Source organism: Ambystoma mexicanum, chromosome 10 (genome assembly GCF_040938575.1).
Source record: "Ambystoma mexicanum isolate Mex_15411 chromosome 10, UKY_AmexF1_1, whole genome shotgun sequence".
Lineage (NCBI taxonomy): Eukaryota > Metazoa > Chordata > Amphibia > Caudata > Ambystomatidae > Ambystoma > Ambystoma mexicanum.
The window spans coordinates 1684562302-1684579460 of record NC_090932.1 but is presented as its reverse complement, the minus strand read 5'-3'; the positions used below and the strand labels follow the sequence as shown (position 1 = coordinate 1684579460).

The window sequence follows — 17159 nt, the reverse complement described above, 5'->3', positions numbered from 1 at the left end:
ATCAGAAGAGCTGGAGACTCAGGAGAGCAGGAGACTCAGCAGAGCTGGAGAATCAGAAGAGCCGGAGACTCAGGAGAGCTGGAGACTCAGCAGAGCTGGAGACTCAAGCGAGCTGGAGACTCAGGAGAGCTGGAGACCCAGGCGGGCTGGAGACTCAGGGGAGCTGGAGACTCAGGTGAGCAGGAGAATCAGAAGAGCTGGAGACTCAGGAGAGCTGGAGACTCAGCAGAGCTGGAGACTCAGGAGAGCTGGAGACTCAGAAGAGCTGGAGAATCAGAAGAGCTGGAGAGTCAGGAGAGCTGGAGACTCAGGAGAGCTGGAGACTCAGGAGAGCTGGAGACTCAGGCGGGCTGGAGACTCAGAAGAGCTGGAGATTCAGGCGAGCTGGAGACTCAGGAGAGCTGGAGACTCAGGAGAGCTGGAGACTCAGGCGAGCTGGAGACTGGTCACAGTCTTCTTAGGCCATTTGCGTTCAGTGTCAGGGAACACTCACCACCATCATCATTGAGTTTTGGGAACAAATGTGTGGTGGAGGACGGGACCAAGAGTTCTTGTAAATTGCACGATGAGGTTGCGCATTAGCACCTGTGAATTGGGGGCATTTGAGGGGCTCTGCACTTGAGTACCTGTGTCTTCACTGTGGTTCTAGGTAAATAACCTAAGGAGATTGTGGTTGGGTCACAGATCTCTTCTCACTTCTTGGAGTCTAGCCTCCCTGCCTCTCTGCATTCCCTCCATCCATCTCTCCACCTGTCCATCCATAGCATTGATGGCCTAACATGTGTTTTTGTCTTGCAACCATCTTTTCTGTAGGTTGCATGACGTTCACCTTGACTGTGTTATTGGAACGTCAATGCTAATGTCTTACTTGTTAGTGTTGTTGTCTTGCTCTTTGTGCTCTCGGTTTCTTGTTCTTCACGGCCTTTAATTGCCATCATTACTTCTAATGTACCAATTCATTTATTGTGTAAAGCGCGTTGGCGTAAGGCATTATAGAAACAAATAAAACAATAAAACAATCAAACTAAGAGTGACACCCAGTGTGCCCGCGAAGGCTTGGCCATAGAAAAATAAAAATTAACCCTGTGATTGATGTACCAGCTGTGTCGTAGAGGGGAGTTCCAGAGTTCTACAGCTAGAACACAGGAAGAGCTACCCATACTTCCCCCATAGTTTACAGCAGGAATGTGGGCTACACATGTGTTCTGTTGGGATGAACATCATACATCCCACACGTGCAAGGAAATATAAATTAAGAAAACCCATAAAGCACAAGTCTGAACCTACACCAAAAGTCAAATGTTCAGATCGCAAGAAGATCACACTGTCATTCCTGCCATACCCCTCCATTGCAAGAGGAACTCGGCCCTGGAAATCCCCCGCCCTTAAGAATGCGAGGCCCGACCATAGGACAAAGTTCACTGCCTTTATCAACAATTAAAATGACAGGGATCACCACATAACAGCGCACGACTCTCCAAGTGCTCCCAGTCTCCAAATGCCTGTCCACTAGCGACATCACAACACAAAGTTACATCCCAAAAACCTAACAGGGAAGAGGGTTAGTTAGTGAGGTGAACTACAAACGTAATCTATAAGGCTTATAGATTATCTCCATCCACTCCTTAGTTAGTTACAAATAAGCGTAGGCAAGTCGTTCATATGTATTCTTAGGTATCTTGCTGTTTCCCTAGTCCTCTATTTGAGTAATAAACATTTGCTTCGTATCTATCAGCCATAAAGCTAAATGTCTGCGGAGCTTCGTGCAGGGGTGCCTACGTGCTTCACGTCTAACGTATCTATGTCATGATGTCAGTCGTGACATCATCGCCGTTCTTCGAGGTTGCAGTCAGTCGACTTGTTCGATTGATGACAGCTGCATCTCTCAATACTGTCATCCGGGCATGGTCTGAATGGTTGTCTGAGTAGTGCCTGTAACACCTGTGATACATCAGTGATGGGCAGGAAGGGCCCAGAGGCGATGTCATCGCTTGTTTCTCTGTCACCGGGCTGAGAGTGGGATGGTTGTAATGAAGGCCACAATTGGGTTGCTGTCTTCACAACCAAACAGTCTCAGCTTGGTGGGAAAGGGGCACGGTGCAGATATGTGCCCTGGACAGAGCCACCAGGACAGCAGACACACACAGCCGGAAAATATTCACTTAAGAATCGAGCAAAACCATTATGTGGCACAAGCATCTCCCACAAACGAGCATAGAAAGGAAGTTTATTAAGATAGTTCAAACTAAGAGATATTTTGAGTAATAAAGGAATATAACACATAGACTTCCTGGCAGTTATTAAAGTTCCCCTGCATGTATATGTCCAAACCACGCACACCCGTTAATTCATCAATACACAGTTTAGTTGTGCACATGGTCTCATAGCAAGAGGTCAGAAAGCACGCCCCGTGAAGTCACGCAGTCACATCATGAGAAAGAAAATACAAGGGATTCATGTTTCAAACCAGAAGTCGCAATATTAACTGCTGGTTGAGCAGTCATAAGGGTGAGAATGGAAAGATGGTGCCAACATTTTAGCTCCCATGGGAAAAGAAGGTTGCAAAGTATTCTTTTTTGTTGCCATACTCTTCTCACCTCACATTTCTATTGGTCACCAATGGCGGAAGTAGCCCACCCCAGGATAACCAGCGGGACTACACCAATCAGAAGTCAAGTTGTACATGAAACATTTTAAATGTCTATTATCCAATCAATATCTTGTGACACTAAATGGTCCCACCACAAAGTCACTAGTACGTGGTAGGTAGTAGAAGGTTCACGAGGGTTAGGATGGACCAATAGGGCTAGGCATTGTAGAGAATCATCTGTAAAGTGATCTTGGCTGTCCAATCAGTGAACAGTATGCCTAAAAGTATTCTGAAACAATCGTTGAAATGTCACTCCACTTTCTGCCATATAACACAGCCATTTTGTCATGTTATTTGAATGATGTTTTTTTAATTGCCCCCGAACCCCACAGTTGCATGAAATACATGTTTGTTTTTCTTGCTCCTGTGCACTTTTATTGACGCATTGGATTGCTTTTATCATATTGATTTGTGGGCCTTACCCTACAGTTCTCAGCTTAAAGTGCTCCTGTGGTGAAGTGCCAGCTGATGTTGTGATGAAGGTATGACGTGGCAGGACCATTGACAGATCTATGGACCATGCTGAGAGCTTCAAAGATGACTAACCCTGATGGGAAACCAGCAAAGTCTTCTCAAGACAGGCACTAACTGCTCCTTTCTTAGTTTACAACTCTGACCGCGGAGACCAAAAGAACGTGCAAGTGTCGGAGAAACTGCTGATAGACCCACAGCAGGAGTACATTGCAAAGGCCCACCCGGCCCGTAATAATCGCACAGGCAACACTGGCACAGTTATATTGTACAGAAAGGGTCCGAGCTTGTGCAGGAGCACAGGATAGGATTCAGTGGAGCCATGGATGGCATTGATGTAGACCCATGGATAGTGTACAATAGAAGATCGCCTATTTCGTACTGGCCTGGTCTGCCGGCCCCCCTGCTCCTGTAATACAGCTCGGTGAGTGTATCCGTGCTATACATCCTCAAAATCTTAATTCCTTGACTGCAGGGGCCCTGAACGCACTGCATCCACCTGAGTGCTAGGGTCTACTTCCAGCTGACCCCGCCTCCCTGGGCCTGCTCAGCGCTCCATTTTGTTTACTGGTATCCCCTGCGAATCAACCTGAGCCTCCAGACACTCCTGCTCCTGACACCTACCTTAGCGGATAGATCCCGCGCCCCACTTGCTCAGGGGCTCATCGTCTGGCCCCCACTGTCTCTGACTGAGCGGTCTTCACCTACGGCTACCACAGTGGGCACCCTGCTAACAGCCCGCCTCCAACACCAACAACCCACCTCTACTGCAACTCACCTCCTGGACTTAACAGGTCCTCACAACCCAGCGATTACCTAAGTTCCACCCTGGACTGCATCCAGTAAGCCTCTGCCTCACTGTGCCTTCTCTCTGTTCTCCTCTGTGCACCTGGACTGCACGGGTCCCTACACCCCAGCATTTGCTTAAGTACCACCACAGACTGCACCCAGCAAGCCTTCATGGCACTGTGCCTGTTGACCTGCGACTCACCACCTGACCTTTACAGGTCATCTTAACCCAGCGTTTGCCTAAGTACCACCACAGACTGCACCCAGCAAGCCTTCGCCTCATTGTGCGGCACAGTTCCTCACATTCCGGCGATTGCCTAAGTGCTACCACGCACTGCCTAAGTGCCGATCACCTAACTTCCACCACGGACTGTACCCAGCTAGCCTCCGCCTCCCTGTGCCTGCACAGATCCTCGCATTCCAGCGAACCTCCACCTCATTGTGCCTTCTCTCCGCTCTCCCCTGTTCATTGTTTCCCGCTGCTCTTGGAGTGCAATATCACGCGTCCTCTCTTAGCTATCACAGTCTACTGACACGTCTGTACTGCACGTCCTCTGCGGACCCTCTCTTCCACGGCTCCTCAGCCTGTGTACTGAGCTCCTGGTCCTTCAGTGTGAAGTGCTGTGTACCCCTATCCTGCACCCAGCCACATTAAGCCCCTCCACCAGCTGAAGTTGAGCCGCTCTGCTGTTCTGCATTACTCTCGGTTTTATTGCCCCCTGCTGTACTAGCATCTGCTGTGTATTGTGCTCCTGGTCCTTCAGTGTGAGGCGTTGTGCTCCCCTATCCTGCACCCTGACACTTTGCGCCCACGACCGACTGAAGCTGAGCCCCTCTCCTTCTACGTTACACCTGATCTGGTTGCCCCTGCTGAACTAGTATCTCGCACCCCTGTTTCATCCAATCGTACTAGGGCCTGCCATTGTCCGAATCTGATTTCCTCCCCCTCTGCACTGTGCCCTGATTCTCTTGAGACTGCACCTCCCACCACCCCGTGAAGCTGCTCTCTAGTTCTTCTATTCCTCGCCTAGTTTTCTTACGCCTCCACCAGCTCCTACTGCTCCCCCAGGTATGCGAGAACCCACCTACAACTCCCCCCTCTTTCTTATCCTCCCCTCTCTCTTCCCTTCCCCCACGTTACCTCCCTGCTCTTTCTCAAATTCCTTTGCCTTTTCATCATGACCATTTCCACGCTCAACTTCCCCTCCCTTGCTCATCCCCGTTTGTCCCAATACCAATCCACCCTAACTCACTGTCCCAACCTCATCTACCCCCTCCACCCCCCCTTGATTGTACTTTCTAGCATCTTCAACATCGCCCTTTGGAATGCCAGATCACTTTGCAACAAAACTACCGCTGTACTGGACTTGTTTCTATCACTAAGTCTTCAATTCCTTTATATCACCGAAACCTGGATTCCTCCCTTCAACTCGACAGTACCTGCTTCTCTCACTTCCTCCTCCTCCTCCTTTACCCATGTCCCCCGTCCCTCTGGCCGTGGTGGCGGCATCCGTCTTCTCTTTCAACCTAAATGCCTATCTTCCCTGTCCTACTTCTCTTCCTGTCTTCCCTTCGTTTGAATACCTATACAAATCTTTCACCTCCCCTCACGCTATATTCTTTCTGATTATCTACTGCCCACCTGGCCCCTCACCTCCTTCTATGATGACCTTGACCACCTCCTCTCCCTCATCTCTCCCACCCCCTCAACCCTAACTGTACTAGGCGACTTTAACCTTCATCTTCCCTCCTCCCACCAAACCTCAACTCTTTTCTCTCTTCTCAACTCCTATCTTCTCGCCCCCCTCCCTACTTCACTTATCACTCTTCTGGCTCCACTCTCAATCTTATCGTTGTCTCTTCCCTCTCCTCCTCCCCCCCTGTCTCTACTCTCCCCAGCTATCTCTCCGACCATGCTTTACTCTCACTTTCCCTCACTCCCCCTGTCTCTCCTCCCCCTCATCCCTCTTCCACCACCTCTTTTTCTCGACGGGACCTCCGCAACTTTAACCCCTCTATCTTCTATGATTCCTGTATCTCCTCTCTCGCTAACTTTTCTTCTCTATCCACTTCCCTCTCTTCCAGTTTTGATCAACTTCACCCTCTCTCCACCTTTCGCCCCTCCCTCAAAGCCGCCCAACCCTGGCTTTCCCCTCGCCGTCTGTCTATGTGCCACTTTCTCTGTCTCCTTGAACAATGCTGGCTTAATCACTGCTCTTCAGCTAACCACGTCTCCTATTTCTCCTACCACTCCCTCTACGACTCCTGCCTTTCCTCAGCCAAACAATCCTACTTCTCTACCCTTCTCCACTCTCAATCCTCTCCCCAATGTAAGTTCTAAACCCTAACTCGCCTTCTTTCCCCTCCCACTCCTGACCACTCCTGACCACTCTTCCGCCTCTCCTCTGTCACCTTCTGACTTTGCTGACTTCTTCTCTTCTAAGATACTTTCCTTACCACAAAACATTCTTCACTCCCCTTCTTACTCTCCCACTCCCCCATCTCCCTCCTCCCCTTCCATCTGCATATCTAATTTCTCCCCCGTGACTCACTCTGACGTTTCCTTCCTCCTATCCAAAACCCACCCCACTGCCGGCCCTTCTGATCCACTTCCCACCCCCCTAATTCCCAAAATCTACCCCCTCCTCATACCCTATCTCACCTTTTTCTTCAACATCTGTCTTACCACCGCCTTCAAACATGCTACTATCATCACTAGCCTGAAAACACCCTCTGCTAACCCCCTTCTGAGTTCCAACTTTCATCCCATCTCTCTTTTACCATCCCTCTCAAAGCTCCTGGAACGTCTAGTCTACTCCCAACTTTCTGCATTCATCTCCAACCTCTCTCTCGTCCCCCTACTCAATACAGATTTCACCCCAAACATTCCACTGAAACTGCTCTCATCTCAGTTCTGAATTCCCTCCTCACTGCTCGCTATTGCAAACACTCTTCCATACTCATTCTACTTGACCTTTCTGCCGCCTTTGACACTGTCGACCATCCCTTACTCCTCAACACTCTCTCTTCCTTTGGCCTCAAAGACTCTGCCCTCAGCTGGTTTTCCTCCTACCTTTCCAACCGCTCCTTTGCTGTCTCTTGGGGCAGTTGATCCTCCCCTACTCACTCCCTAAACTTTGGTGTCCCCCAGGCTCTGTGCTCGGCCCTTTCCTCTTCTCACTTTAAACCTCCTTTCTAGCCCCTATCATCTCTTCGTTGGGTATCTCTTACCATTTCTACGCTGATGACACCCAGCGTTTCCTCTCCTTCTCTTCCTTCACTCCTGACATCCACCTCAAACTCTTTTCCTGTCTCACTGCCATTAAAAACTGGATATACTCCCACTTTCTCACCCTAAACGCAGACAAAACTGAGGTCTTATTCTTTCCAGCTAACACCCTTCCTCCCCTTCTCCTCCTCCTCACATCCTCCTTCTTCCTGCTCTACTCCCCTTCTCTGCCTCTGCCCGCAACTTAGGCCTACACTTCGATTCTAACCTCTCCTTTACCCACCATATCTCACTAACCTCACGTGCTTGGCGCTTCCACCTCTGCAATGTCTGCAAAATCCGTTCTTCCCTCACCTTCCATGCCACCAAATTTTAATTTCTTCTCTCATATTTTCTCATCTCTTTTACTGCTCAGCTCTTCTTTTTGGCCTCCCTGCCTCTCATCTAGCTCCCCTAAAATCCCTCTACCATTCTGCAATCCACACTCTTTGCTCCCTTTCTCCTCATGATTCCATCTCCTCTTCGCTTTCCTCTCTTGGCTGGCTCTCCTTTCATTCCCAACTCAAATTAAACTCCCTCTGTCTTGTCTTTAAATGTCTTCATGATCTTGCCCCTCGTTACCTCTCCTCTCTCCATTCTACTCTCCCTCTCGCCCTCTGCAATCTTCTGTCCACTTCCTTCTCATTGTCCCTCCCCTCCTTGTGCCTCTTCCAGTTTCCGATTTTTCCAACTCCTTGCCCCTCTCCATTGGAACTCCTTACCTCTCCCTATCCGCTCTATCTCTTCAGTCTCCTCCTTCCGCTCTTCCTTAAAATCCCACCTACTTCATCCTCCCTCCTGACAGTTATCTACCACTTACTCCCTTTCTTCCCCTACCCAGGTTCATAATGTTATGATCTCGGCAAATTGTTCTACTTACTGTTGTCAATGATTTGACTCATGACTTGTACCTATTGCTTCTAATATATATATATATATATATATATATATATATATATATATATATATATATATATATGCTTCTCCTAGTACAGTGTGCGGCATACCCCTGAAGCAGCACGTTTGTGTGTATTGTGAAAGCGTGGTCATCAAGGCCGGCCCAGAGTGTGGCGCGACCCTGATTTGTTACCAAGCTGGGGGAGCCCCCTCAGCATGGCTCGCAGGAGAGACCCAAAATTTTGTGTTATGCCACTTCCCTGGACAGGTTCACAGCAGCAACCAAAGGACGATGGATGTGGCCTACCGCTCTCCCCAATATTTCTTAGTCATGTTGACACTGTTTTGGGCACCTTCAACGCCATCCAACTTATTGCATGGGAACCCCATGAGTCACTTTTGACATCGACTCTCGAACAACACATCCATCTCTGAGTTCAATTCAACAATGCAACTGGCGCTCTACTGTCATCACATCTAAGACCACTAAGTCTTTTAACATCCCCAACTCAACTCAGCCTGCCTGGTTACCAGCTTCTTTGAGGCTGACAAATTCACTGCTGCAATGCCATGTTGTGTCAGAAGAGCCAGCTCGTGGACAAACACAATTCTCTGCTTCTCCGCATCTAAGGCCAGTGTCTTCCAGCACCACCAACACAATAACACCGGCTGTTTCCCTGCATCTGTGACCCCAGACCATTAACGAACTGCATCGTGCTGTTGGATCCTGTTGACACCACTACCCCACTCGACCCAGATTGGGCGAAAAATTGCCCAGAATCCTGGTTCGACACCAAAAAAACTGCAAAGCAAGAGTGTAGGTATGGATAGTGGTTCTGTACCCATGGCCTGCTTTATAGTGCCCCAGTGACATTTAATACCCCATTCGTTACTTTAAGGCGATTACTTGAAATGGCACATTCGCTGCAGAAATGGTTTGCCTGGTTCCCCGAATATTCAAACATATAGCGCCTTTACTCCAAAGTCTTATTTTCTGTGTTTTTCCGTTTCATGTGTGGTTGATTTTTATAGCAGTTTTGTATACTTTTGGTTTAATTAAAATGATGCAGTCTTATACCCTGGACAGGTCTGTTGTTGTGGTACACAAGTGATATTGTTTGGATAGATTGTGAATCAGTCACCCCACTCCTGGAGTATAGCCTGCCCTCGAGCTGCGTTACCATAAAAGGCAGAGGTATGCCAGTCGGGCTGCGCCTGTTTCACCTTTATGATTGGGGTCACTGCTGGTTTAGTACTAGTGTGGGGCTGAGTAGGCGTTATAGTCACTACTCACCCATGCACGGCTGCAGAGCAGTCACCTATGCACGGCTGCCGAGCAGTCACCTATGCGCGGCAGCCGAACAGTCACCCATGCACGGCTGCAGAGCAGTCACCCATGCACGGCTGCAGAGCAGTCACATATGCACGGCTGCCGAGCAGTCACCCATGTACGGCTGCAGAGCAGTCACCCATGCACGGCTGCAGAGCAGTCACATATGCACGGCTGCCGAGCAGTCACCCATGCACGGCTGCAGAGCAGTCACCCATGCACGGCTGCAGAGCAGTCACATATGCACGGCTGCCGAGCAGTCACCCATGCACGGCTGCAGAGCAGTCACCCATGTAAGACATTGGTAATAAAGAAACAGAAGAGACCCTTCACCATTGCCTAAAAGGAAACCGGCGCTCTCTAGAAGTTGTCAATATTAGAACAATGTTTTCCTGTTTACAATTCCAGTGTTTTTTTCACTCTTTGCCCTTTGAGAGTCCATTTTTGACCCTAAAAGCAGATTCTGATACTGAGATTAAATGTCATCAAAGTCTCTCGAATACACGTATAACATAATCAAGCAAAGCCCTGACTGGGTTCACTGGAATGACTCCAGTGCCGGCTGCCGCACCCACACACCCTGCGCCCAGCAAACTCACCATGGCGAGTGGGACGATCCCCACGAACGCCGATTGGCTGACGAAGATCTCGGACACCGCCATCTTGCTCACTGGCTCCTCCCCCGGGTACTCCACCTGCCACGTGATTTGCTGGGCTCCCGCCAATCCGCTGCCATTGGTGACCTGAAAGTCCATCTGTAGGATTTCCGTCAGGGAAATGTTAGCCCTGAAACACAAATCAAAAAAGTGCAAGGTCATCTCCATGGCAACGCCAGCAGCCGATGAAAGCGGGATGTACACATCTTTCAGGAAAAGGAAACATGCGTTAACTGTGCAGTGTGCCTGCAGAAAACACACAATGGCGAGGAGCTGTGTGCTTAAGTGGCTCTAACGTATTATCCAGCAGAGGGTGGCAGCTGCGGGGTCAGGCCCTGGGGCAGCTGCGGGGTCAGGCCCTGAGGCAGCGCTCCAGGGTGCTAATTCCTGAACTACACGACAGGCTACAGGTGTCGCTAAATGCTCTAATTAAGCATCATTAGTGATTGCAAATCACAGACGCCGTGCTCCAGAGAGTGTTCAGTAAAGGCCCTTCACAGCAGGCAGTTAATATAATCTGCTGCGCCATGGCTCCGGCCGCTCGCACAGTACCCACAGTGTTCAGAAGGACTCACTCAGTAACACCCCTCCCCGATCTTGCTACCCCACTGTGCCCAGCACACTCCTACACCATTGAAAAGGACTCAGCGACCATCCTCACCCCTACCGTGACGTGCACACTGTGGCACACCTGAGCATTAGTCCCAAGCTCCAGTACCTCACACAGTGACCTCCCGCACCCCCTCGCCCCACCACCTGGCAACAGCCACATCGAACCCCACACACTCCTGCACCTCTCAGTAGGACTCCCATAGAGACGCCCGGCTCACGATCTTCTCCTCCCACAGTGACCCCCACACACTCGGCAATACCTCAACAAGAACCCCATGCTCCAACCCTTACTCACAGTGATCCCCCATAAGGATTCCCACAGTGACCCCCCACACACAATCTGGCACCTCCAACAGTGAACCCCACGTGCCAGCACCACTTCAAGGGAGGCCTAGAGTAACCCAAAAAATCCAGCACCTGTCAGAGGGACTCAGGCGCTTCCCACGGTGGCCCTCAAGCACACGCACCTCTCAGAGGGACTCGAGCACTTCCCACAGTGACCCTCATGCACTTTTCAGGGGGTCTGGGGCACTTCCCACAGTGGCCCTCACGCACACGCACCTCTCACGAGGACTCAGGCTCTTCTCACCGTGCCCCTCAGACACACACACCTCTCAGAGGGCCTCTGGTGCTTCCCATGGTGGCCCTCAAGCACACGCACCTCTCAGGGGAACTCGGGCGCTTCCCACGGTGGCCCTTAAGCACACGCACCTCTCAGAGGGACTCAGGCACTTGAATGAAAACCCTTGAACCATTATCGGAATTATGTGTGTTCTAAAGGCCATCTGCAACAATAGTTAGAGGTTAACACAAGAAAAGTGAGCTCTAGATCCACAGAGAGCTTGATTTCCAAAACAACAACTATTGCAAACATGTGGCTGCGATAAGAACAGAATTCAAGTTCACAAAAATATATATTTAACAGGAATTCAAATAAACGAGAGTTTCACATCCCAGTGAAGGCATTATATCTACTAAAACCTCCTCAAAATGTAAACACTCTGCTCTAAGGATTCTAGACACTATGACCTACTGAGGATGTAAACACTCTGCTCTTAAGGATTCTAGCCACTAAGACCTTCTGAGCATGTAAACACTCTGCTCTTAAGGATTATGGATACTAAGACCTTGTGATTATATAAACACTCTTCTCTTAAGGATTCTATCTAGTAAGAGCTTCTGTGTAGGTACACACTCTGCTCTTAAGGATTCTAGCTACTAATACTTTCTGACCATGTAAACACTCTGCTCTTAAGGATTATAGATACTAAGACCTTGTGATTATGTAAACACTCGTCTCTTAAGGATTCTAGCCACTAAGACCTTCTGAGTAGGGACACACTCTGCTCTTAAGAATTCTAGCTACTAAGACCTTCTGAGCATGTAAACACTCTGCTCTTAAGGATTATATATACTAAAACCTTGTGATTAATTAAACACTCTTCTCTTAAGGATTCTATCTACTAAGACCTTCTGAGTAGGTACACACTCTGCTCTTAAGGATTCTAGCTACTAAGACCTTCTGAGCATGTAAAACTCTGCTCTTAGGATTCTAGCAATTGAGACAGTCTCATGATGTAAACACTCTGCTCTTAAGCATTTTAGCTAGTAATACCTTCTCATGATGTAAACACTCTGCTCTAAGGAGTCTAGATACTAAGACCTTCTGAGGATGTAAACACTCTGCTCTTAAGGATTCTGGCTACCGAGACAGTCTCATGATGTAAACACTCTGCTCTTAAGGATTTTAGCTAGTAATACATTCTCATGATGTAAACACTCTGCTCCAAGGATTCTAGATACTAAGACCTTCTGAGGATGTAAACTCTCTGCTCTTAAGGATTCTAGCTACTGAGACCGTTGCATGATGTACACACTCTGCTCTTAAGGATTCTAGCTAGTAATACCTTCTCATGATGTAAACACACTGCTCTTAAGGACTCTAGCTAATAAGACCTTCTGAGGATGTAAACACTCTGCTCTTACAGATTCTAGTTACTAAGACCTTCTGAGGATGTAAACACTATGTTCCTATATATTCTAGATACTAAGACCTGCTCATGATGTAAACACACTGCTCTTAAGGATTCTAGCTACTAAGACCATCTCAGGATGTAAACACCCTGCTCTAAGGATTACAGCTACTAAGACCGTCTCATGATGTAAACACTCTGCTCTTAAGGATTCTAGATACTAAGACCTTCTGGGGATGGAAACACTCTGTTCTTAAGGATTCTAGCAATTGAGATCACCTCATCATGTAAACCCTCTGCTCTTATGATTCTAGCTACTGAGACCGTCTCATGATGTAAACCCTCTGCTCTTAAGGATTTGTGCCACTGAGACCGTCTCATGATGTAAACACTCTGCTCTTAAGGATTTTAGATACTAAGACCTTCTGAGGATGTAAACACTCTGCTCTTAAGGATTCCAGCTACTGAGACCAATGCATGATGTAACCCCTCTGCTCTTAAGGAGTCTAGCTACTGGAGACCGTCTGATGATGTAAACACTCTGCTCCTAAGGATTTTAGATATTAATACCTTCTGAGGATGTAAACACTCTGCTATTAAATATTCTAGTTACTAAGACCTTCTGAGGATGGAAACACTCTGCTCTTAAGGATTCTAGCTACTGAGACCATCTCATGATGTAAGCACCCTGCTGTAAGGATTACAGTTATTAAGACCTTCTCATGATGTAAACACTCTGCTCTTAAGGATTCTAGTTACTAAGACCTTCCGAGGATGGAAACACTCTGCTCTTAAGGATTCTAGCTATTGAGACCATCTAATCATGTACACCCTCTGCTCTTAGGATTCTAGCTACTGAGACCGTCTCATGATGTAAACCCTCTGCTCTTATGGATTCGAGCTACTAATACTTTCTCATGATGTAAACACACTGCTCTAAGGAGTCTAGATACTAAGACCTTTTGAGGATGTTAACACTCTGCTCTTAAGGATTCTAGCTACTAAGACCTTCTGAGCATGTAAACACTCTGATCTTAGGATTCTAGCTACTGAGACCATCTCATGATGTAAACACTCTGCTCTTAAGGATTTTAGATACTAAGACCTTCTGAGGATGTAAACACTCTTCTCTTAAGGATTCTATCTACTTAGACCTTCTGAGGATGTAAACACTCTGCTCTTAAGGATTCTAGCCACTAAGACCTTCTGAGTAGGGGCACACTCTGCTCTTAAGAATTCTAGCTACTAAGACCTTCTGAGCATGTAAACACTCTGCTCTTAAGGATTATAGATACCAAGACCTTGTGATTATGTAAACACTCTTCTCTTAAGGATTCTATCTACTAAGACCTTCTGAGTAGGAACACACTCTGCTCTTAGGATTCTACCTACTGAGACCGTCTCATGATGTAAACCCTCTGCTCTTAAGGATTCTAGCTACTGAGACCATCTCATGATGTAAACACTCTGCTCTTAAGGATTTTAGCTAGTAATTCCTTCTCATGATGTAAACACTCTGCTCTAAGGATTCTAGATACTAAGACCTTCTGAGGATGTAAACACTCTGCTCTTAAGGATTCTAGCTACTGAGACCGTTGCATGATGTATACACTCTGCTCTTAAGGATTCTAGCTAGTAATACCTTCTCATGATGTAAACACACTGCTCTTAAGGATTCTAGCTAATAAGACCTTCTGAGGATGTAAACACTCTGCTCTTACAGATTCTAGCTACTAAGACCTTCTGAGGATGTAAACACTCTGCTCCTATATTTTTCTAGATACTAAGAAATTCTCATGATGTAAACACACTGCTCTTAAGGATTCTAGCTACTAAAACCATCTCAGAATGTAAACACCCTGCTCTAAGGATTACAGCTACTAAGACCTTCTCATGATGTAACCACTCTGCTCTTAAGGATTCTAGATACTAAGATCTACTGGTGATGTAAACACTCGGTTCTTAAGGATTCTAGCAATTGAGACCATCTCATCATGTAAACCCTCTGCTCTTAGGATTCTAGATCCTGAGACTGTCTCATGATGTAAACACTCTGCTCTTACGGATTCTAGCTACTAATACCTTCTCATGATGTAAACACACTGCTCTAAGGATTCTAGAAACTAAGACCTTCTGAGGATGTAAACACTCTGCACTTAGGATTCGAGTTACTGAGACCGTCTCATGATGTAAACCCTCTGCTCTTAAGGATTCTAGCTACTGAGACAGTCTCATGATGTAAACACTCTGCTCTTAAGGATTTTAGCTAGTAATACCTTCCCATGATGTAAACACTCTGCTCTAAGGATTCTAGATACTAAGACCTTCTGAGGATGTAAACATTCTGCACTTAAGGATTCTAGCTACTGAGACTGTTGCATGATGTATACACTCTGTTCTTAAGGATTCTAGCTAGTAATACCTTCTCATGATGTAAACACACTGCTCTTAATGATTCTAGCTTCTAAGACCATCTCATGATGTAAACACGCTGCTCTTAAGGATTCTAGCTAATAAGACCTTCTCATGATGTAAACACACTTCTCTTAAGGATTATAGCTACTAAGACCATCTCAGGATGCAAACACTCTGCTCTAAGGATTACAGCTACTAAGACCTTCTCATGATGTAAACACTCTCCTCTTAAGGATTCTAGATACTAAGACCTTCTGGGGATGGAATCACTCTGTTCTTAAGGATTCTAGCAATTAAGATCATCTCATGATGTAAACCATCTGCTCTTAGGATTCTGGCTACTGAGACTGTCTCATGATGTAAACACTCTGCTCTTACGGGTTCTAGCTACTAATACCTACTTATGATGTAAACACACTGCTCTAAGGATTCTAGAAACTAAGACCGTCTGAGGATGTAAACACTCTGCTCTTAAGGATTGTAGCTACTAATACCTTCTAAGCATGTAAACACTCTGCTCTTAAGGATTCTAGCTACTGAGACCGTTGCATGATGTAACCCCTCTGCTCTTAAGGATTCTAGCTACTGGAGACCGTCTCATGATGTAAACAATCTGCTCTTAAGGATTTTAGATATTAAGACCTTCTGAGGATGTAAACACTCTGATCCTAAGGATTCTAGCTACTAAGACCTTCTGAGGATGTAAACACTCTGCTCTTATATATTCTAGGTACTAAGACCTTCTCATGATGTAAACACACTGCTCTTATGGATTCTAGCTAATAAGACCTTCTGAGGATGTATACACTCTGCTCTTAAAGATTCTAGTTACTAAGACCTTCTGAGTATGTAAACACTCTGCTCTTAAAAATTCTAGCTACTGAGACCATCTCATGATCTAAGCACCCTGCTGTAAGGATTACAGTTATTAGGACCTTCTCATGATGTAAACACTCTGCTCTTAAGGATTATAGATACTAAGACCTTCTGAGGATGTAAACCCTCTGCTCTTAGGATTCTAGCTACTGAGACCGTCTCATGATGTAAACCCTCTGCTCTTACGGATTCTAACTACTAATACTTTCTCATGATGTAAACACACTGCTCTAAGGATTCTAAATACTAAGACCTTTTGAGGATGCAAAGACTCTGCTCTTAAGGATTCTAGCTACTAAAACCTTCTGAGCATGTACACACTTTGATCTCAGGATTCTAGCTACTGAGACCATCTCATGATGTAAACCCTCTGCTCTTAAGGATTCCAGCTACTGAGAACGTCTCATGATGTAAACACTCTTTTCTTAAGGATTTTAGATACTAAGACCTTCTGAGGATTTAAACACTCTGCTCTGAAGGATTTTAGATACTAAGACCTTCTGAGGATGTAAACACTCTGCTCTTAAATATTCTAGCTACTGAGACAGTCTCATGATGTAAACACTCTGCTCTTAAGGATTTTAGATACTAAGACCTTCTGAGGATGTAAACACTCTACTCTTAAGGATTCTAGCTACTAAGACTGCTGCATGATGTATACACTCTGCTCTTAAGGATTCTAGCTACTAAGACCTTCTGAGCATGTAAAGACTTTGCTCTTAGGATTCTAGCTACTGAGAACTTCACAGGATGTAAACACTCTGCTCTTAACGATTGTAGCTGTTGAGACCTTCACATGATGGGATTCTAGCTACTAAGGCCTTCTCATGATGATTCACCCTGCTCTAATGATTCTAACTACTGAGACCTTCTTTTGATGTAAACGCTCTGTTCTTAAGGATTTTAGCTACTAAGACCGTCTCATGATGTAAGCAATTTGTGCTTAAGGAGTCTTGCTAATAAGAGCTTCTGGGGATGGTAACACTCTGCTCTTGAGGCTCACACTGCAGTTAGCGTGAGACTTGTCATACAGAGGGATAATAACTAGTATGTGATGTTGCTCTTAAAGGGAAGTCAACTATAACCCGACCTGCCCTCCAAAGCACAGAGAAAGCCAATAAGAGACAAATTCTTTGGCTTTAACAAGAGACGTGTCCCTTCAAAGGTAGCTTTAGCCAAAGGTCCATTTCCTTAAAGGGAACTCCAGCAGCAAGAGGCCCAT

The 17159-nt window shown here is 46.5% G+C and overlaps 1 protein-coding gene across 1 annotated transcript in view; it reads right to left on the bottom strand.

Moving 5' to 3' along the window:
* TMEM132B (transmembrane protein 132B) overlaps positions 1–17159 on the bottom strand; it is a 2267570-nt gene that overhangs the window by 872885 nt on the left and 1377526 nt on the right. The window contains exon 4 of the mRNA XM_069620122.1: positions 10005–10191. Within this exon, the coding sequence (XP_069476223.1) occupies positions 10005–10191 (187 nt within the window). The remainder of the gene's footprint in view (positions 1–10004; positions 10192–17159) is intronic.